At 40.2% G+C, this 23999-nt stretch overlaps 1 protein-coding gene and 1 pseudogene across 1 annotated transcript in view; one reads left to right on the forward strand and one right to left on the reverse strand.

Annotated features, from left to right (window-relative positions):
• Positions 1-23999, forward strand: part of CFAP44 (cilia and flagella associated protein 44) — a 108666-nt gene that overhangs the window by 54120 nt on the left and 30547 nt on the right. Inside the window, exons 20-24 of the mRNA XM_008146602.3 lie at positions 5747-5802; positions 6032-6194; positions 7835-7965; positions 15052-15248; positions 18338-18512. Of these exons, the coding sequence (XP_008144824.2) occupies positions 5747-5802; positions 6032-6194; positions 7835-7965; positions 15052-15248; positions 18338-18512 (722 nt within the window). The remainder of the gene's footprint in view (positions 1-5746; positions 5803-6031; positions 6195-7834; positions 7966-15051; positions 15249-18337; positions 18513-23999) is intronic.
• LOC103290687 (ubiquitin-fold modifier-conjugating enzyme 1-like) lies at positions 17232-17730 on the reverse strand (annotated as a pseudogene).

Consider the following 23999-nt stretch of genomic DNA (forward strand, 5'->3'; position numbering starts at 1 on the left):
CCAAGGGCACATGCCTGGGTTGCAGGCTCAATCCCCAGTGGGGGTCGTGCAGGAGGCAGCCGATCAATGATTCTCTCTCATCATTGATGTTTCTCTCTCTCTCTCCTTCTCCCTTCCTCTCTGAAATCAATAAAGAAATATATTTAAAAAATCAAGTTGACATAAAAACAGTTATTTTTATTACTAATGACAAGAGACTAATCACTTTTAATTCCTTTTGTAATTTTTAACTTCAGCGAATGTATTTTCCATTACACTATTTCTTTTTAAATGACAACTATGAATAGCTGAGATTTCTTGTGATTGGTCACAAGACTGAGAACGGAAAAAATGAGAATTCTTGTCATCCGTCCGCAATGTGTTAAGAACTGATGAGCTAGCAAACCAAGACTCTTTGTTTGGCTCACCAGGTTATAATTCCTTTACTTGAACAGCCAAAGATATTTTAAAGCATAGCAACTGAATAAACAAAGCATAGTACCCCTTAATTTAAAGTGATTTTCTTTTGAAAAGAAGATTTGTATTTCTGATTTCATATCTTTCTCAAAGAGGGGATTATATTCTGTATATTTCCCACTGTATGTCTTCTTTCGATAAGGTCAGTGAAATGCTTACAAAAATTAAAAAAATATATATATATATATATATGTATCTGGACAACCTAGACAAAATGGACATATTCTTAGAAAAATACAAACCTCCAAAACTCAATCAGGAAGAATAAAAAAACCCTGAATAGGCCAATAACTACTGAATAAATTAAAGCAGTAATCAAAAATCTTCCAGCAAACAAAAGCTCTGGTCCGGATGGCTTTGCAGGGGAGTTCTAACAAACATTCAAAGAAGAAAAACCTATCATCCTCAGACTATTCCAAAAAATTCAAGAGGAAATATACTTCCAAGCTCTTTTGATGAAGCCAGCATTACCCTAATTCCAAAACCATATAAAGACACCACAAAGAAAGAGAATTACAGGCCCATATCCTTGATGAACATAGATGCTAAAATCCTCAACAAAATTCCAGCAAATCGGATCCAGCAATACATTAGAAAGATCATACACCATGACCAAGTGGGATTTATTCTGGAGATGCAAGGTTGGTACAATATTCACAAATCAATAAATGTGATACATCACATAAATTGAGAGACAAAAGTCATGTAATCATATCAATCAATGCAGAAAAGATATATGACAAAATCTAACACCCTTTCCTGATAAAAACTTTCAGCAAAGTGGGAATAAGAGGGATCATACCTCAACATAATAAAAGCCTTATATGACAAATCTACAGCCAACATCATACTCAATGGACAAAAACTAAACTCATTTCCCCTAAGAACAGGAACAAGACAGGGATTCCCACTTTCACCACTGCTGTTCGACATAGTACTGGAAATGCTAGCCATAGTGATCAGACAAGAAGAAGAAATAAAAGGCATCTAAACTGGAAAAGAAGAAATAAAACTGTCATTATTTGCAGATGACATGGTATTGTACATAGAAAACTCCAAAGACTCCATCAAAAACTGACTAGACTTAATAAATGAATGTAGCAGGATACAAAATTAACATCCAGAAATCTATGGCTCTTTTATACACCATTAATGAACTCACAGAAAGAGAAACTAAAAAAAAAAAATCCTATTTACCACTGCACCAAAAAAGTTAAGATACCTAAGAATAAACTTAACTAAGGAGATAAAAGACCTGCACTCGGAAAAAGACAGGACATTGAAAAAAGAGATAGAGGAAGACATAAACAGATGGAAGAACATAACATATTCATGGATTGGTAGAATCAACATCATTAAAATGTCCATACTACTCAAAGCAATATAAAGATTCAATGCAATCCCCGTTAAAATACCAATGGCATATTTCACAGACCTGAACAAACTCTCCAAAAATTCATCTGGAATAAAAAAGACGCCGAATAGCCACAGCAATCCTGAGAAAGAAGAAGAAAGTTGGAGGGATCTCAATATCAGTTATCAAGCTATATTACAAAGCCACTGTTCTCAAAGCTGCCTGGTACTGGCACAAAAAGACATATAGACCAATGGTATAGGATAGAGAACTCAGAAATCAACTCAGGCCATTATGTTCAATTAATATTTGACAAAGGAGGCAAGAGCATACAATGGAGTCAAGACAGTTTCTTCAATAAATAGTGCTGGGAAATTTGGTCAGATACATGCAAAAAAAATGAAAGGAGATTACCAACTTACTCCATAGACAAAAATAAACTCAAAATGGTTAAAGGACTTAAATGCAAGACAGGAAACCTAAAAATCTTAGAAGACTCCATAGGCAGCAAAATATCAAACATATGTCGTAACAATATCTTTACTGATACAGCTCCTAGGGCAATGGAAACTAAGGAGAAAATAAACAAATGGGGCTACATCAAAATAAAAAGCTTCTGCACAACAAAGGAAACAATCAACAAAACAACAAGAAAGCCCACTGCATGGGAGAACATATTTGCCAATGTTCTCTCAAATAAGGGTTTAATCTCCAAAATTTATGGGGAACTCATACAAGTTAACAAAAGGAAGGTAAACAACAATAACAAAAAATGAGCAAAGTACCTAAATAGACACTTTTCGAAAGAGGACATACAGAAGGCCCAGAGCCATATGAAAACATGCTCAAAGTCACTAATCATCAGAGAGATGCAAATCAAATCAATAATGAGGTACCATCTCACACCTGTCAGAATGGCTATCATCAACAAATCTACAAACGACAAGTGCTGGCGAGGATGTGGAGGAAAAGGTACCCTCTTGCACTGCTGGTGGGAATGCAGACAGGTGCAGCCACTGTGGAGAATAGTATGGAGTTTCCTCAAAAAGTTAAAAACAACTGAAGGACTTGTATGCATGCATATAAGCCTAACCAATGGACACAGACAACAGGGGGGTGAGGGCATGAGTGAGGGATATAGGGGGGGTAATGGGGGAGTAAGGTCACATATGTAACACCTTAATCAATAAAGAAATTAAATTTTTAAAGTTAAAAATGGAACTTCCATTTGACCCAGTAAGCTCACTTCTAGGACTATATCCCAAGAAGCCAGGAAGACAAATCAGAAAGGATATATGCACCCCTATGTTCATAGAAGCACAATTTACAATAGCTAAGATGTGGAAACAGCCTAAGTGCCCATCAGCAAATGAGTGGATCAAAAAACGTTGGTACATCTACACAATGGAATACTACACTGTGGTAAAAAAAAGAAGGAACTTTTACCATTTGCAACAGCATGGATGGAACTGGAGAACATTATGCTAAGCAAAACAAGCCAGTGGGAGAAAGATAAATATCACATGATCTCACTCATATATGGGATATAATGAACAACATAAACTGATAAACAAAAATAGATGCAGAGACAAGGTAACACTGAACAGACTGTCCAACCTCAGAGAGAAGGCAGGGGAGGCGGCGGGTAGTTAGAGATCAACCAAAGGACTTATATACATTCATATGAGCATAACCAATGGACACAGACACTGGAACAGGGGGGCTTGCTCTGATGGGGTGGGAATGGCCGAGGGGGGGAGGTCAATCAGGGAAAAAGGAGACATATATAATACTTTAAACAATAATATACATATATATATATATATATATATATATATATATATATATTTAAATTACTTTATTGATTAAGGTATCACATATTTGTCATCAAACCCCCCCCCCATTCCCTTCCTAAACCCCCCCACACGCATGTCCCCTCCCCCTGTTGTCCATGATCACTGGTTAGGCTCATATGCAAGCACACAAGTCCTTTGGTTGATCTATCTCCCTTGTCTCCACCGTCCCCTACCTTCCCTCTGAGGTCTGACAGTCTGATCAATGCTGTTCTTGTTCTTCAGTCTATATTGTTCATCTTTTCCCCTAGATGAGTGAGCTCATGTGATACTAGAAATATAGGAACCGAAAATGAGACAAGCAATAATAGTTATGCTGAGAGGCAAATGAATCAGTCTATAGTGAGTTTCTTTCTGGGTCAACAGTTCTTTTGAGTCCCAATTTCTATGTCCAACAATTCTTTATGTGTACATAACAGCAATGATATTTCAGTTCTGGATGGTGGACAAATGGTGGTAATGCAGGTCCGACACTCTCTGATTTGGTCCTGGGCAATCTGCAGTGACGCACATCTGCTGACTGCTAGTATGGCAAGGCATGGTCAGCGTCTTCCATCTCTGGACTGTTTCTCTTCTGACTTCATGGCTGGAGCACTCCTGTCAATTCCTCTCTGTTGCAGGAATCCACATGTCTCGGGGTTGTTTTCTGAAAATATACAAACATATTCTCAACCAAAAGTTAATAAAGGAATATTTTCTATAAATTTGACTTGCGATCCTTTTTCATTTTTTTGCCCAAACGATTTTCCTTTGGCTTGTTTTGACACCATGTATGTTTTACCTGGGTGTCTTGCTGTTAGCATTACAAATGAAAGTTAATTTTCTAAAGTAAAAATTTTCTAGATGTAATTTATTTACAGGATATTTTTCCTTACATGATATTCTTCTACTATCCCCCCTTTTTTGGTTTAAATATTGGGAGGCTTTTGGAAATTTTATGCTGTAATCTTGATAGCTTTTAAATTTAACTTTTTTGCACTAAAAAGTGACTGCTTTAGGTTCATTATATGTTATGCAATTTTACCATGAGATGAACTACCAATAAAAATTTTAGTTAACACTTTAGGAACAGCTTTTTTGTCCAGTACAATTGATTTTTCTAGAGTATTTGCTTATTTTGATTGGCCAATTTAAATTAGTCTGAAAACTTGACTACTATTTTCCTGTCAAATTTAATACTCTAACAACCATCTTGTTTTACCCTGTAATTATTAGTGGAGAGGATTATTTGCCTTCTTGAGTAGGCCCTGAGCATTCCTGGTGCTAGGCTGGATTTAGATATCATAGACCCCAGTTCCCTGGATCATGGGTGCAAGACATCTCCATCAAGTCTTGTTGCGGTGAGAGGGCATCTGCTGTCGGCCAAGTCTCTGTTACCTGGGTCCAGATTTGAGCTGGGCATGTGAAGCTGAGCAGCCATGGGGGCAGGAGATCTCCTTCAGCAGGGGTGAGGGTTCAGGCTCCTGCAAACTTGGGCAGGTGAAGGTCTGTGCTCCACCTCTGTTGAACCCCAAGTTCTCTCCTGATGGCCCCTATGCGACTGTGCCTGTCTTAGGTTGTTCCTTCCCTGAGGAATCTTACCCGTCTCTGGCTAACCAGCCATCCTCCGGGGCCAAGCAGGGTGATGTGAGGTTTAGTTCTGTCTCCTTGGTCGCCTATGCCCCCATATATATATATTTAAAAGTCTAGTATATACATGAGGTATTTTGGGGGGAGGGATTATGTGTGCATAAAAAGAATATATTAATAAAAGACAGTATTTTAAAATAAATGACTGAGAAAAATTGTGTATTTGCTAATACACAAATATTAGTAATTCACATTTGAAGGGGCAATATTGTGATATTAATATTTTGCATACATTTAAGTTTCAAAACTTTCTCTACTTACCTCTTTAAATGAAACAGAAACAAATAACTTTAGTCAACTGCAATATTTTCCTTAGTTTATTTTTTGTGAAAATACTTTTCAGGCCTACAGTTGCTAGAAATTGGCAGGGGAAACCCCTCAATTTACTATGATTAGATATTTTAAAGGAAATATGCAATTTAAAAGGATTAACATTTTATTCCTCATCCTACAGTTTGGAATTGAAACAGAGCCAATTCCAGAAGATATTGAAGATCCCAAAGCCTACAGGTATGGGAATCTATACTAATAATAGCCTAAGTGGTGTCACGCCCTCACGTCATCACAAGATGGCCACGTGCACAGCATGATATATACCTCCTAAGCCTGAGCTTTTGCAAAACAAACCAATATGTCACAGAAGTTGACTAAGCTAAATGAATTTCCAAGTATTTAATACTAATTTTCTCTGTGCTGTTTCTATATCCTAATTTGTTATCCTTTCAAATTTTGTTTTCAGTATAGAGAATGCCAGAAGAAAAAGAGAACATGACAGGTTAATGAAAGAAGTAGAAGAAATGAAGGCCAAGAAGAGAGAACAACTCAAAGCTTTGAGGAATCAATATCAGAAACTGTTAGAAATGAATGAAGAATTACCAAAGCATATGCAGTTTAAACGGACAGTAAGTTAAAAATAAATTTGGCCAGTCAGTGTGTTGGCAGTCACTAAACTACTGTAGAACTTGTCACACAACTTAGTTTGGATGCAGAAAAACCTCTTTAAATACAAAGTTTACTTTGGGATTTAGCTACCTTACCTTTTTTTTGTTTGTTTTGTAACAAGATACAAATATAGGTTTGATTCTGGTTATCAACTCTTTATTATATGTAGTGAAGATATGGAACTATTGAGTATATATATATATATATATATATATATATATCCTGATTCTTGGTGCTTCCATTTCCATAATTCATCAGACCTGTTGAAAAGATAATACCTGCTTTATCCACAAAATTTCTGACTTAGTATATTTGTAGCTATGGTGGTGAACACTGAATTGTTTAAGGTAATTTTGGATTGATTTTTTTTTTCTTTTGTGACTTATTGCAAAACTCCATCTACTTGCCAGTGATTCTTTTTTTCATTTTGTTGTTGTTAATCCTCACCCAAGGATATTTTCCATTGATTTTTAGGGAGAGTGGAAGAGAAAGGGAAAGACAGAGAGAAACATCGATGTGAGAGAAATACATTGATTGGCTGCCTCCTGCCCACTCTGGGGCAGGAGGAGCCTGCAAGCAAGGTCTGTGCCCTTGCCCAGAATCGAACTCAGGACTCTTTGGTCCGCAGGCCAACACTCCATCCACTGAGCCAAACCAGCTAGGGCCTTTATTTCATTTTGTACTTCTTTCTAAATGGAAGTACTGTCAAACAGACAGTACTTATCAAATAGAAACCGAGAATTTATCATCCTGACTATATCCGTGGTTTGCCCAGTCCTGTCATTCTAGAGGCACTTAGTCAATTTCATATAAAAATGCTTAGGTGAAAGCATAATGGTTAGCTCATATTGGTTAAAAGATGTTTATGCTCTTTCAGTAAGAAAAAGGTAGACGCTTGGCAGAATATGGGTGACATAATTCAAAATAAAGGACAACTGAGGCAAGTTCTGAGGCTAACACTTTACGCACATCATGCCTTAAAACTCCAGCTCTTCTGGAAAGAATAATTGCTACTCCCAATTTAGTGTGAACAAAGTACCTGAAATTTTATAGGAGTGAAGGTAGGAAACATGAGGCCTCTAAGTATCTTTATGGGGAAACTAACCCCTTTGGTAACCAGAACCTGGTGATGTTAGAAGATGCCAAAGACTTTGCTATCTTTCCTGGGTAGGGTCACGTGGGAGGACATGTTCCACTAAGGAGCTAATGGTCAGCTGTGCCCAGCTAGTAGCAGTAGTTGCTTTGGAGTGGAGGGAGTACAGTTTTTTAAAACTCTGTGAAGCTCCGGAGTATTTTTTTAAAGTTTATATACTCTTTAAATATTCTGTTACCATTCATTATTTTTACTGTGAGAAGATCGTTTAGTATATAACTTCATTTGGATCATTGTTAATTATTTTTGATAACTGTCTTCTATTTTTTGTGGAAGATCAAAGTATGTTATTTCCTTCTAGAATGGAGAGTGTTTATGATATTTGGGAGAGAGTAATGATGCGGCAGGAAATTGAGGACAAAACTTAAAATATGTATGCATGGTATAGGATTGGTAAAGTACACTGATAAAGTACCCATTTTGATGAACAAATCTACCTATCTGCAGGATTTTAATATAGATTCCAAAATTCGTGCTGAGATGGACAGAAAAACAGCTCATAAAATTCAACAAGTGGAAAAGGAATTAGCTTGGGAGAAAGAGAAACATGAACTTGGCCTAAAGAAGCTAGAGAAAAGGTAGGACCCATATTTCTTGCAACTTAAGATGTTTGAGAGCATATATTTGAATAAAATGGCTTGCAGTGACTTAAAGTGGTCAGATAAGAGGTCTTCTGAAATATGCACTAACTCTTGAAATCTCAAGAAATCTTCTTGTCATTCCTACTAATAACTTCCTGAGCTTTCTGCTCACTCCTTGGTAGTTTAAATCTGAGAAATTAGTTTAACAATTAGATATAAACCCAATTATGTAATATATATTTACTTTCTGTTTTTAACAGATTATTTTTTCTCTAATTGACAAAATAGCATGTAAATATTAAAAAACAAACAACAATAAAATAGAACCAAAGGACTTATGATGAAAGACAACTTCCTGTCTTATCCTTTTATCCCTCTCATGTACCAATTTGACAGAGAAAATTAGTTTTCTTTTTAAAATATAATTTACATACAGTAAACTGCATAAATATTTTTTTATCCTCACCCAAGGATATGTTTATTGATTTGAAAGAGAGGAAGGGAGAAAGGATGGAAGGAAGAAGGGAGGAGAGAGAGGGAGAGAGAACAAAAGAAAGAGAGAAACATTGATTGGCTGCCTCTCATATACACTCTGACCTGGGATTGAACCTGCAGCCTAATTGTGTGCCCTGACCAAGAATCAAACCCACAACCTTTTGGTGTATGGGATAATGCTCTAACTAACTAAGCCACCCAGACAGGATTGAAATGCATAAATCTTAATTGAACAGCTTGATAAATATTTACAGATGTATAAACAAATATATCTGACACCCAGATTGAGAATATATATATATAGCACTCCAGAACGTTCCCTCATGATCCCTCCCAGTAAGAATTTACTCTCCAAAAATGAATGTTTACCACTATAGGTGAGTTTTGTCTGAACTTCATATGAATGAAATGTTGCAGTAGGAACTCTTTGGTATCTGACTTCTTTACTTGGTGTCATGCCTAAGGTTATCCATGTTGTTGCAGGTAGCAGTAGCTCATTCTTTTTCTTGTGTTGTAATCCTATATAATAAAGAGGTAATAAGCAAATTAACCCTCATGTTATCACAAGATGGCTGCCTATGATCAGGCTGGCAGGGGGGTTAGTGAGGGACAACCAAACGACTGAACAAGCAGGCTGTGTGAGGCAACCAGGCCGTCAGGGAGTGCAGTTGGGGGCAACCAGGCTGGCAGGGGGGAAGTTAGGGGTGACCAGGCCAGCATAGGGGGGCAGTTGGGGGTGACCAGGCCCTGCAGAAGCAGCAGTTAGGGGCAACCTGGCCAGCATGCAGAGGCAGTGAGGAGTGATCAGACTGACGGGGGGCGGGGGCAGTTAGGAGCTACCAGGCAGTTAGGCAGGTGAGTGTTTAGGAGCCAGCAGTCCAGGATTGTGAGAGGGATGTCCAACTGCCAGTTTAGGCCCGATCCTCAGCCGAAACTGGCAGTTGAACATCCCCCTAAGGGTCCCGCATTGGACAGAGTGCAGGCTGGGCTGAGGGGACCCCCGTCCCCCGTGCACAAATTTCGTGCACCGGGCCTCTAGTATTCTATTAAATGGTAATGCCACAATTTACTTATGCATTTAACTATTGATAAATAGTTGTTTCTTCTATGTTTTGACTACTTTGAGTAATGGGACTATGAACATTCTTGTGCATTTTTTTATTTTTATTTTTTGGTGGACACATAAACACTTATTTCTGTTTGATATTTAATAAGGGTGGAACTGCTGGGTCCTAAGTTATAAGCATGTTTAACTTTATTAGACACTGCCAAACAGTTTTCTAAAGTGGTTCAATCAATTTATATGCTGATCATCAATGTATAAGAATTCGAATTGATCCTCTTTGTATTGGTTCCCTAGGGCTTCCATGACAAAGGACCACAGACTGGTTGATTTTTAACAACAGATATTTACAGACTGATAATTCTGGAGGCTGGAAGTCCAAAATCAAAGTGTTGGCTAAGTTGTTTTTTACTGAGAGAGGGAAGGAAGAATCAGTTCCATGCCCATCTCTGAAATTCTGGTGGTTTGCCAGGAATCAGCGGTGTGGATGTATCACTCCACACCTCTGCCTTCACGTGGTGGACTCTGCGTCTCTTCATATTACCTTCTCTCTGGGCATGTCCACATTACCTTTTTTTTTTTTTTAATAAGGACACTAGTCATGCTAGAACTCCCTCTAATGACCTCATTTCAACTTGAATAGCTCTGTCAAGAATCTACTTCCAGATAGTCATATTCTGAGGGGCTGGGAGTTAGTACTTTAACATCTTTTTGAAGGACACCTTCAACCCATAATACTCATGCTTTTCATCTCTTGGTATTGTCATTTCTTTAAATTTCAGCCACTGGCCTTTCCCTAAAGAGTAATGATTTTCATTCCCCTTTCCTATACTTATGGTTATTTATGTGGTCTTTTTTGCTACATGCTTATTCAAGTCTGTTGTTTATTCTTAAAATTGGGTCGTAGGAGTTATTGGTATATTCTGGATATAAGTCTTTTGTTATATATATGACATGTACCTATGACATGTATATATATGACACCTATCTAATAAAAGAGTAATATGCAAGTTGACTGCCACTCCAACACACAAGATGGCTGCCCCCATGTGGACACAATATGGCTGCCACAAGATGGCCAGCAGGGAGGGACCAGGCCTGCAAGGGAGGGCAGTTAGGGATGACCAGGCTGGCAGAGGAGGGAAGTTGGGGGTGACCAGGACTGCAGGGAAGGGCAGTTAGGGGGACCCAGGCCTGCAGGGGAGAGCAGTTGGGGGGGACCAGGCCAGCAGGGGAGGGCAGTTGTGCCTTTTCGAACATAAGTTTTTTTGTTTTGTTTTGTTTTTTAAAATATATTTTATTGATTTTTAACAGAGAGGAAGGGAGAGGGATAGAGAGCCAGAAACATCGATGAGAGAGAAACATTGATCAGCTGCCTCCTGCACTGGGGATGTGCCTGCAACCAAGGTACATGCCCTTGACCGGAATCGAACCTGGGACCCTTGAGTCCGAAAGCCGACGCTCTATCCACTGAGCCAAACCGGCTTTGGCTCTAACAGAAGTTTTTAATTTCAAAGAGTTCAATTTATCATTTCTTTTAAATTTATTAATATTTTCATTAATTCTTATACTAGTAGTTAGAGCTTTCATGCTGTTGTTAGAAACCTTTGTTCCCAATTCATGAGATAATTCTCCTATGTTTCCTTTACTGTTTCCATTTTCTATCTTGAAAATTCTAATTGGTATTGTAAGATACAGGGCAGGTCATAAATTCATAACTGGGAAGGTCATGGTGGATAGTCACACTCCAGGTGTATAACTTTAGTAAAAGGCTTATTTTTGCTGTAAGCAAGTCCTGTCCACTGTTTCTTTGCATCTAGCTTAGCACACCTTTGAAATCGTCTCCTTTCAGACCCCTCCTTCTAAAGTGTGACCACATTCAAGAAAGCACATGATCCCCACTTTGCTTTCTCCCACCTTCATGTAATCCCTCCTAATCCTGGGCTTATAAAAGCAACTGCAAACTGCCATTCTCTAAAGCATTTATTTCAATCAGTTGAGATCTTGCTTCCAGGCATATCTTCTATTTGGCTCAAATAAATTTTTGTAAAAAAAAAAAAAAAAGGAGAGATTGAGTGTCATTTGTTTCTATATGGATATCTAATTGACTCAGTGTCATTTGCTGAAAAAACTATTCTTTCCTCATTTGATTGTAGGGATGCCACAGTTAACTGTATGTATGTGAGGTCTGTTCCTGAACTCTTCTTTCTATTCCATTGGCATATCTTTATACTAGTCTCACATTGTTTTATTCTTGACTTCTGATATCATAACTCCTCTGGCTTTGTTTTCATCTTCAATATTGCTTAGGTCCTTTGCATAGAATCAACTTGTCACTTTTCACAAAAGCATGCTAATATTTTTAATTGAATTTCATTGAATCTGTAGATCAATTTAGACATAACAGACATTTAAACAATATTGACTCTTTCAACCCATAGACATGATATATCTTTAAAAGAATCCACTTTTAACATTTCTTCTAGTGGTGGCAGCCATTAATCTAAATAACATATTACTGTGAATTTATCACTAATCATTATTTATTGACTTCATAGTATGATGATTTTGGTCACCTTAGTGTACTAGTACTCATGCTTTTTTATACCTTCTTGAATATATAAAACATATTTTATTAACTCCTTTAAAGTCCTTCTCAGCTAGTTATATCATCTGTGTCATTTCTGGGCCTGCTTCCATTAATTGATATTTTTCTCTTTATTTTGGATCATATTTTTCTTCGATTTTGCCTGACTAAAATTTTTTAATTGGATGCCAGACATTGTGAATTTTACATTGCTCTTGATCTTTGTCCTGGGGTTTAGTGAAGTTACTTGAAAACAGCTTGGTTTTTTTATTTTTTATTTTTTTGAGGCTTGCTTTTAATTTTTGTTAGGTGGGATCAAGCAGCCTTTTTAGTCTATAGCTAATTTCCCCCCACTACTAAGATAAAATACTTCTGAGTACTCTACCCTCTGTCCTATGTCTTATAAGTCTTGTGAAAACACAAGCTATTCCAAACCGTGTGTGGGGGTGGGGTGGGGGGCCTGGGGATTATTCCACCTGCTCCCTTCTGGTGTGTCTTCCCAGCCTCAGGGGACTCCTCGCATGTTAGGTGCTGATCAGACTCACCTGATGGCTGGAAGCGAGCCCTTGGCAGAACCCCAGAGCTCTCCCTGTGCAGCAGTCTCCTCCCGGGTCCTCTGCCCTGTGAATTATGGCACTTGTTACCTGGCATTAATCCCTGAATATTTTAATTCTTGGATAATATTTGAATATATTTATGTCCCTCCCTAAATTATATCTAGATTGCTACCCACCAAGGGATGAAAGAAGGAAGTTCTTCTCAGGAAGAACCCTCAACATAGTATCCTATGTTTGGCTTCGATATTCATAACATATTTGTAAATGTATTTATGTGGCAAGTATTAGTTTTAATTCACAAACTCAGGTATAGATGCAATATTTCTAGTCTTTATTTTATTTGACTCTGGGCTTCTATTCTACCAGGTAGACAAGAAAGTCAGTTTTAGTACCACCGAGTCTTGTTGCCCAGCCTGCCTGCTTTTTTTTCAGTTCTTTGAGTCTATGGTTTCTGTGCTCTTCTGGAGCAGGCAGTCTTTGGTGAGGTTCCCAGGGTGGAATATACTTGCTGCCATCACCCTTGAGGCCTGCATCTTCCCAGATGCTGTCAGAAGCAGGGAACCAGTGCCCACAGCTCTAGGACCCAGTTTGCCCAGCCGAACCACTTCCTCGCCACTCTCCTTGCCCTCAAATACTTGTTTCCTTAACTCCCTGCTTCCCCACCCGAGTCCTGGTCCCTGAACCTCCATGGGTTGGTGTCTTTAATAAAAATATGGAGGGAAATAATAATTGGAATCCTATCTGATTGGAATGGGGGAGAGGATAAAGTTGTACCACTGAATAACACACTATTACTAGTGTTTTCATCTTCACCAATCTCACAGGCCACATATAATAACACTTGGTTGAGTAATTTACATTCTTTCTGTCTTAAAAAAATCATTTTTTATTGATTTTAAAGAGAGAGGAAGGGAAGAGAGAGAGAGAGAGAGAGAGAGAGAGAGAAGAGAGAGAGAGAGAGAGACTTTGATTGGCTGCCTCCTACTGGGGATGTTTCCTGATTGGGAACTGAACTGGCGACCTCTTGGTGCATGAGACAGTGTTCAACCAACTGAGCCACATAGGCCAGGGCTATTTTACGTTCTTTTGATTATTGATGAAGTTGACCATTTCTTTTCATGTCTATAGCTCTTTTATCTTTATTCTTAGAATTGCCTGTTTAGATTTCTTGTTCATTTTTCTTGGAGTTTTGTTTATTTCCCCCCTAATTTTTAGTGATAGTCTCTATTTCTATTTAGTATTTACCATTTAGCATACAGATTGTAAATACTTTCTCCCACTCTGCCATTTGCCTTAAACTTTGTTCATATTTTTCTAACTGTGCAGAAGTTTTGAATTTTGATGTGTTCAAAACTATCCATATTTTTCTTTATGTTTTATCTGGTTCTCATGGAAAGACTAAAATTTAAAAAGTAAAATAACTTCCGTGGGTAAGAAGATAAAGAGATGAGAAAGATACTATGGTATGAGAGAAAAGGGAAAGTTAAAAAGAATAATCCGTTTTAAAAGGAGACATAGAGTTAAAGGGGTTACAATGATTGAGTTAGAAAAACAGCAAGAAAGGCAAACAAGCCAGGAGTAATTGCTGTATACATAAGTAAGTTAAACTCCAAAATTAAAACAAGAGGGAATAAGGATGAATTAGTGCCAAAAAGCACAATTTAATTGAAGGACTTTTAAAAGTAAATCTCTGTGGGCTATATGAGAAAGACGTACTAGAAAGTAGTATAAATTTCTGAGCTTAATGATTTTTATAGAGGCTAATAGGGTAATATGATATACATATGAGCTATGTGATATACCAATATATCCATCTCACTATTTTTATATGTAATAAATGAGATATAATAAGGTATATCGATAATAATAAAAGCATAGTATGCTAATTAGACCAGACAGCCGAACGTTTTTCCGGACGACCTTCTGGATGAAGCTGAGGCTGCGAGGGCTGAGCCCCTTGTACGAATTTTGTGCATCGGGCCTCTAGTGTATATATAATATGAGTTAATAGATAGGGAGGTAGATTACATTTTCTCAGTTTGATATCATCCATTTATCATTAAACTATAGTTAACTTGAAATTTTTTTTATTTTCTACATATTAGCAAAATATTGGTATTATACTGATTAATAATGGGTTGTTTAATATTTTAATTTGAAAGGAAATTCTATTTGTTCTTTAACCAAGCCTTACCCAATTTCCATTACCTCCTTGTTGGTATATGCCTGGTAGAATGTTGGATCCAGTGTGCTATGATAAAGTATTTATAAGCACAGTGTATTGCAGTCTTGCTTTATTACCTAACAATCATGTAGAATGATTAAAATGGTGTCAACGATTAAAACGGTGACTATTGCAGATGCTTATTTTCTTTTTTCAGGTTTCGTGACTCACTGGAAGGTGATACTATCGTGGTTCATGCCATACAAAGCGATCACAAGATAACCTCCTATAGGCTCGTGAAGCCCTCCAAGTATTTCAAATCCAAACGGCCGAGTCAGTCCGACAGAAGGGCAAGCAAACTGGAGAGGTATGAAAAAGAAGGAACTGGAAGAAAGGATAGCCAGAAAGAGACAGGTAACCTAAGTGACCACAAGGCTTTTCAGCCTTCACTTAAGATTTCAAAACCGAATTGTATTTTTGTAGCAGAGCATTGGAATACCTTTGGGTGGCTTGAGCTCAGTCTCTTGTCGCCCGTCCTTGGTTTCTTTGGAATAAATAATCAAAAGGAACTTCGTATGGCTGGGAAGGAGAGGCCAAGGTTCTCCAGCAAATGCGTCAACCAACTTTCCTATTCGACACAGGCCGTGCGAGAAAACCCACCCAGTCTTGTCACTGAGAGGGTACTTGAGCCGGATGCTTCCAGCCTCCACCTACTTTTATTTTATTTATTATTTATTTTTAGTTAATCCTCACCCGAGGGCATTTTTCCATTGATTTTTATTTTTAGAGAGAGTGGAAGGGATGGGGAGAGGCAGAGAGAAACATCCATGTGAGAGAGACACTTCAATGGGCTGCCTCCCGCATGCCAACCAGGGCCAGGGACGGAGCCTGCAAGCCAGGCCTGTGCCCTTGACTGGAATCGAACCCAGGACCCATGAGTCTGCAGGCCGACGCTCTATCCACTGAGCCAAACCATATCCACCTATTTTTAAATCTAGGATTTCCCCAGATGTTAATTTCAAGGCATTGTTTCTTCCCAGATTCCTGGACTCTGCCTCAGAGTGTGGGGCCAGAAGACAATATTTCAGACTGTTTTCCAAGAGCATGTGCCTTAAACAGAACGCTGAGCCGAGAATACAGATGTGACAGTAGTACCTCTAATTCCTGTGACCTGCCTCTTGTAACTGCCCATGGGGTGACTGCAAATGACTAGAAGGAAGACAGGAGTTGAGGGCATGGCTTGGAGAGCCAGGCAAGAAGCAATAAGGGCCCGGCAGCCTGGCCAGGCCCGGGCTGTGCCTGTGATACAGTCCTGGCACTGAAGCCCGTGTATCCGCTTCAGGAAACCCAGAAACCTTTAGCAGCTCTTCTGCCTCTAGGATAAATTCTAAAGCCATTGTCCCAGCAGTGTTTTCCACGGGGTACCCCTCTTGTGTCCTGTTAATGATGCATTCCTATACTTGTCTTTTTAGTCTGTTGCCCTGCTTGCTGCTCCCTGATCATGCCTGATGCTCCCGCATGCAGGCTCCTGCTAGAGTGACCAGTTCACTGTTTTCTCTGAATTCTATCAGTTCGTGGGAATCCAGATTGAATTATACTTTTTAAAAATAAAGCCTTTCCATGAACATCCAGGCCACATTAAACTCGTCCTTTTTCTATACTATTAAATATTTGAAACATGACATGGTGAGTTATAACTCTTCAGGGGAAGAGATATAAATTGCCTTTTGGTTTTCCAAAGCCCTAGTCTTTCCCCTCCCCGTGTAGCCTTAGAAATTCAGTTGGGATATTGTTTTGAGGTGGTTGTTTTCAGCAGTGCCTGCTGCAGCTGCATGGTAACAATAGGTGAGGGAGGTGGGGGAGCAGTTAGAGGAGGAAGCAGAGGGATGCACAGGCAAACAGAAACGCAGCCTATGGTAACCTTCTCCAGGTAATGAAGCTGATTCTCAAGGGCTGATGGTAGAGTGGGGAGAGGAATGAGAGCAATAAGAGCAAGTGTTGAACTGGTCAGGCTCAGGTCCTCGATTGGAAGGCAGAGTGGGCTTCAGTTCTAATGACTCACAAACTTGACAGAAATCTGTATTCCTCATTGTATAGATTATCTCATGTTGAAGAACATGAAATATAGTTCTGCTTGTCTTAAATATCAGTCATTTTAAATTGTTTTTGCTTAACTATTTATTAAGAGTAAAGATATTGCCCTGGACAGGTGACTCAGTTGGTCAGAGCATCATCCTATATACCAAAATATTGAGGTTCAATTCCAAAACAGGGCATATACTAGGTTGTGGGTTCAATCCCTCGTCACAGTGCATAAAGAAGGCAACTGAAAAAAAAAAAAAAAAAGAAACGTAGCCTATCGAAGGGCTCTCTGTCCGGCCTCGTGGGCTTGACCCTTCACCGGTTGCATTTCTCTTGATGCTGAGTCACACCTTTCTGAATCGCATCCGGGATTTCCACTGCCCACCTGTGGACCCAGCCCTAGAGCCATGGGATGAGCTAGCCTCATGGGTCCGTTCCTGGGCCACAAAGGCTTAAAGGGAGCGGTCAGACATATTTTGCCACCCCTATACATATCTTTGCTGCTTTTCCATCCAGTTCTGGGACTGCAATTTCTGGAGCAGTAGTGGGCTATGAATAGGAATTTCACACTTGGTGTCAAACTCATTTGAGGGGATCATGAATATACCAGCATTTTCCATACCACCCAGTCCTTTCCTTGTTGGACTGCAGTGGGAACCCAATCATTGTCCGAGTTCTCCTTTTCCACATAACGGATGAGAGACTGATATTCCCCCTTGAGTCACTGCACCCAAAGCTCCTGATCTCGAGTTCGGCACTAAGTGTTCAGCACCAGGATGTCAGACATGACATGCCAGGGGGCCTTGTCCATCATCCTGAACAAAGGCCGAAAGCTAATAACTTTAAAATTATAGCTTTGATTGTATGTTTCTGATCAGTTTTTAAATTGGCCACAGACCCCTGCAGTTGGCATATGTCACCTCAGATTATACATCTCAAATAGGACTCCCTTTCTCCTTCCCCTGCTGTGATATCACAAGCACTCCTTCCCAGCTTCCCCATATCCAGGGTGTCCCCCAAAAATGTATACATACTTTAACAGCTGATAGCTCAATTTTGAAAATGAGATGTATTTTAATAAACACTGCCTTTATAATTAGTCAAAGTGTGTGTATACATTTTCTGGGACACCCTGTATATGTCACTGGCTCATTATTATGTATCTCTCTGATTATTTAATATACATGTTTTATCTTGCCAACTTTTCAATAAGCAAACATTGTAACTTAGATCACTTTATTTTGGTATTGTAAAATACTTATTATGGGGTTGAATTCATGATGGTTGCTTAATAAATACTGTGATTTACAGATTCGTTATATTATCTGGATTTTAAATAATGTGATAGGTTGAAAACAATATTTGAGAATTTCGTTTTGATGTTTCAAAGAGATTGAAAAAAATGTCGACTCTCTGTGCAGGTGGGGATACTAGTGTGCCAGAAGAATCAATTATAGAAAAAGGGAAGCTATTTCGGCCTAAGACCCTCAGTCAAATTATGATAGAAAATCAAATTGAGAAAACGAAGAAACTTATATTAAAAGCTGAAAGGGCTCAGCAAAAGATTCAGCAGCGCAACAAAGAATGGGAGGAACTGTAAGTTTTTTAATGCAAACTTTTATTTTAATATGAGTCTCAAAATATCTTTAGCAATGTCAATAAATATAACAATGTTAAATTTAAATAAAGAATTGAAAAAAATAGAAACAGAGATGGAGATATTGAAGACAGGTCAGCAGAACTTTCAGGGTGGGGCTCCCTTGATGGAACTTCTATGATCCTACGAGTTTCAGGTCCAGGAATTCCATTTTCCTAATATACTCCGAGTGATTTAAAAATGACATTCTCTTTATCCCAACATCAAAAAGATATTCTCCAGATGTTCTTCTAACATCTTATAGTTTTGGCTTTCACCTACAGGTCTCTAACCATCTTAAATCAACTTAAAAAAATCTAATCTGAGGTACTTTTATTTAACAAGCATACCTTTTCATTATTTTTTTTTTGTGCAACCTATATATCTTTAGTGAAATGTCTCTTCATGTCTTTGTCCATGTTCAAATAAGATTGTTAACTATTTACATGTTGAGTTTTGAGAGTTTTCAAAAATATATTCTACAGACTTGTCTTGTGTCAGATATGCTGTTTTTAAATATTTTCTCCTAGTCTGTAGCTTATCTTTTCATTCTTTTAATAAGGACATCTGCAGAGCAAAAATTTTTGCTTTCGTTGAATCCAATTTGTCAACTTTTCCTTCTATGAATCTTGTTTTTAGTATCAAGTCTAAGAATTCTGCCTAACACTAGGCCCCAAAGATTTTCTTCTATTTTTATTAAAGTTTTATGGTTTTACATTGTATGTTTAAGCCTGTGATCCATGTGGTGTTCATATTTTGTATAAGGTGTGAGATTTATGTTTATGTTTGTTTGTTTGTTTATTTATTTATTTATTTATTGCCTGTAGATGTCCAATTGCTCTGTCACTATTTGTTGAAAGGCCTCTATTTCCTCCATTGAATTGCTTCTGCACTTTGTCAAAATCACCTGGGCATATTTGTGTGGGTCTGTTTCCCACTTCACTTTCTGATCCAATGATTTATGTGTCTATCCCCTTGCCAGTATACGCTGGCTGGATTACTGTACCTATGTAATAGGTCTTGAAATTGAGTAGACTGATTTCTTTCTCTCATTTTATTCTTCTTTTAGCTATTCTCGTTACTTTACTTTTCCATAGAAATTTTAGAATAATCTTGTCTATGTTTACAAAAACATCTTTCTGAAATCATGATAGGAATTATGTTAAACCTTGTATCAGTTTGGAGATAATTGATATACAGTCAAACCTTGTTTCTTGAACATCTCCCATCTTGAAAATTTGGTTCTGGACCAAGTTGTTCACAGAAAAAGTGTCTTGGTTGTCAAACCAAACTTCAGTTTTCGAACTGACAACTTTTTGAAGCTGATACTTCAGCATGACAAAAATCATCTCTTAGGCAACACACAAAAGAGAGAATGCTTTGGTTGCCAGCAAAATCCACAGTCAACACTTAGCACAATTTTAAAACATAAAGAGGCCATCAAGAATGCAAATGCTGCCGAAACCGGTTTGGCTCAGTGGATAGAGCGTTGGCCTGCAGACTGAAAGGTCCCAGGTTCAATTCCGGTCAAGGGCATGTACCTTGGTTGCGGGCACATCCCCAGTAGGGGTTGTGCAAGAGGCAGCTAATCGATGTTTCTCTCTCATCGATGTTTCTAACTCTCTATCCCTCTCTCTTCCTCTCTGTGAAAAATCAATAAAATATATTTAAAAAAAAAAGAATGCAAATGCTGCTAAGGGTGTGAAAGAAACAATGATCACAGACAATTGCAGAGGTAGAAAAACTGTTGTTGATTCGGATAAACAAAAAGCAATTAGCCAGTGACAGCCATTTCCAAGGCAGTGATAGATGAACAAGCAAAGATGCTGCATGCTGACCTGAAATACATCCCTGGACCGAATGCTAAAAGTGAGTCGTTTAAGGCTAGTAGGGGGTGATTCGATAAATTTAAGAAAAGAAGTGTTTATTTATAGATTAAACTAGAGGCCCGGTGCACGAGATTTGTGCACTGGGGGAAAGGGGGTGTCCCTCAGCCTGGCTTGCGCCCTCTCGTAGTCTGGGACCCCTTGCTCCTGTATTGAGTGTCTGCCCCGTTGTGGTCAGTGCACGTCATAGCGACTGGTCATTTCACCATTTGGTCGATTTGCATATTATGCTTTTATTAAATAGGACTAGGGGCCCGGTGCACGAAATTTGTGCACTGGGAGGGGGGTCCCTCAGCCCAGCCTGCCCCCTCTCACATACTGGGAGCCCTCAGGGGATGTCCTGCTGACGGCTTAGGCCCACTCCCCAGGTGAAGCGGGCCTAAGCCGCAGTCTGGCCTCCCTTTGTGGGAGGCGACCGGGCTGATCAGGGGAAGGCACCAGCCCCATCACCCTGCTGCTGCAGCCACTGCCAGTCACTGCAGCCACCAAGGTGTTTTCATCAACATGGACTCCAGTCCCTTCGGCATGAAAAAATGACAACTTTCTTTAGGCATTTTCAAGATGTGTCTTTCATAGGATATGACATTTCTTTCTTTCTTTCTTTTTTTTATCCTCACCTGAGGATATGTTTCCATTGACTTTTAGAGAATGAGGAAGAGAAAGGGAAAGACAGAGAGAAACAACAAAGTGAGAGGAACACTTTGATTGGTTGCCTCCAGCATGAGCCCTGATCTGGACCCCAGCCAGGGAGGAGCCTGCAACCTAGGTACATGCCCTTGATCAGAATTGAACCCAGACCCTGTGGTCGGCAGGCCTAGGCATTATCCACTGAGCCAAACCAGCTAGGGCAGGATATGACATTTCTTAGCCCTCCAGCAGCAGACCTTCATTTTTTCCTCCAGGAATGTGGTGGAAAAACCCTAGATCACCTTTTTGGATTCTTATACCCAAGTTATTAAGAATATTACCAGTGGCATACAGGGAGCTTAGCCAATGAGGGTCAGAAAAGGTGTTTCCTCTGTAGTTCACACTGATCACCGGCTCCGCCCCTGCCCAGGCCCAAAGCCTCTGGCCCAGGCTTGGGGCCTGGGCAGGGGCCCCCCAGTTCCCTCTGATCGCCGGCTCCACCCCTCCCAAGGCCTAAAGCCTTGGGGCCTGGGCAGGGGCCCTCCAGCTCCCTCCGATTGCCAGCTCCACCCCTGCCCAGGCCAAAAGCCTCTGGCCCAGGCCTAGGCCTGGGAAGGGGCCCCCCAGCTCCCTCCGATCACTGGCTCTACCCCTGCCAAGGCCTAAAGCCTTGGGGCCTAGGCAGGGGCCCCCCAGCTCCCTCCGATCACTGGCTTTAGGCCTGGGCAGGGTCCCCCTCAGCTCAGATCGCAGGCTCGGTGCTGCCCAGGAGCCCCCTGGCTCAGGCCCTTCCAAGGTTACTCAGAACTCACACAGGGCCTACCTCGGAGTGACCTGGGTGCCGAGGAAGTTCCCGGAACCCAGGCACTGGGCACCTACGTATGTAAATTAACCGCCATCTTTGTTGGGTTAATTTGCATACTCACTCTGATTGGCTGTGGGCACAGCAGAGGCATGGTCAATTTACATGTTTGTCTATTATTAGGTATGATAGTATATTAGACATGTACTGTATATAAGAAAGGTTAAAACATGGAATCGTTTGGGGGTCTAGAATGGATTAATTCAATTTACATTCTTTCTAATGGGAAAAAATGATTTGTTTTTTTTAACAAATAGCTTCTCAAACAGCCTTCCAGAACAAATTAAGTTTGAGAACTGACCAAGGTTCCACTGTATTTATTATGTTGAGTCTTCTAATCCATGGACATAGTATGACTCTCCATCCTATCTAATAAAAGAATGATATGCAAATTGACTGTACCTCCACTACACCCACAAGCCACGCCTACCAGCCAATCAGGAATGAGTATGCAAATTAACCCAACCAAGATGGCTGCAGCCACGGAGCCAGCAGGAGGCTTGGGTTTCCCCGGTAATGGAGGAAGCCAAGCTTCCTGCACACCCTGGCCAGCCCAGACCGCCACTCCAGGGTACAAAGTTTCAATTATAGAAGATAAATAAATCCCAGATACCAGGGCCTCCGCTTGGGTTGCTGGGGGGCGTGGCTGGCCTGAAAACCACCACAGGCCCCTTTCCCAGGCCGCCCCATGCCCCAAGGGAACCCCCACCCTGATCCAGGACACCCTTCAGGGCAAACCAGCTGGCCAACACTCGTGCACTAGGCCTCTATCCTATCTAATAAAAGAAAGAGTAATATGCAGATTGATCATCACTCCAACACACAAGATGGCTGCCCCCATGTGGTCAAAGATGGCTGCCCCCATGTGGACACAAGATGGCCGCCATAAGATGGCCAGCAGGGGAGGGCAGTTGGGAGTGATCAAGCCTGCAGGGGAGGGCAGTTAGGGGTGACCAGGCCGGCAGAGGAGGGCAGTTAAGGGCGACTGGGCCTGCAGGGAAGGACAGTTTGGGGGGACCCAGGCCTGCGGGGGAGGGCAGTTAGGGGTGACAAGGCCTGCAGGGGAGGGCAATTAGGGGCAATCAGGCTGGTAGGGGAGCAGTTAGGCATCAATCAGGCTGACAGGGGTGTGATCAGGCTGGCAGGCAGAAGCAGTTAGGGGCAATCAGGAAGGCAGGCAGGCAAGCAGTTGGGAGCCAGCAGTCCTGGATTGTGAGAGGGATGTCCGACTGCCTGTTTAGGCCCAATCCTACCAGGCAGTCGGACATCCCTCGAGGGGTCCCAGATTGGAGAGGGTGCAGGCTGGGCTGAGGAACACTGCCCCCTGCCCCCCCGTGCACAAATTTCGTGCACCGGGCCTCTAGTTTATTTATATCTTTGATTTTTTTTCATCTGTTGTATCTATCTATTTATCATCTATCATCACTTGAGGACATGTTTATTGATTTTAGAGAAAGAGGAAGGGAGAGAGATTGAAACATTGATCAGTTGCCTCCTGTATGTGCTCTAATCTGGATAGAGTCCACAACCTAGGTATGTGCTCTGACTAGGAATTGAACCCACAACCCTTTGGTGTATGGGATGATGCTCTAACCCAGTGATGGCGAACCTATGACATGCATACTGACACGCGTAGCCATTTCTGACACGCGGCCGCTGAGACGGCCACATGCCGAGGATGAAACATTTGCTGCTCCTGAGGATGAAACATTTGCGACTAGAGTCTTGGAGTTAGTTTTTTCCTCAAAGTGACACACTACCCGAGTTTTTTGGCGAAGTTTGACACACCAAGCTCAAAAGGTTGCCCATCACTGCTCTAACCAACTGAGCCACCCAGCCAGGGCTATTTTGTTGTATTTTAACATAAAATACTATACATATTTTGCTAGATATACACATAAATGTTTTACTTTTTTGTTAATTGTGAAAGGTATTGTGCTTTTAATTTTGGTGTCTGTGTGTTCATGTTTATTGCCAATCATACAATTTATTCCATCTATATGCTTTACATTTCTGTTTCTTTTCCTATTGCACTGGCTAAGAACTTCCAGTACTATATTGAAATAGAATAA

Source organism: Eptesicus fuscus, chromosome 3, assembly GCF_027574615.1.
Source record: "Eptesicus fuscus isolate TK198812 chromosome 3, DD_ASM_mEF_20220401, whole genome shotgun sequence".
Classification (NCBI taxonomy): Eukaryota; Metazoa; Chordata; class Mammalia; order Chiroptera; family Vespertilionidae; genus Eptesicus; species Eptesicus fuscus.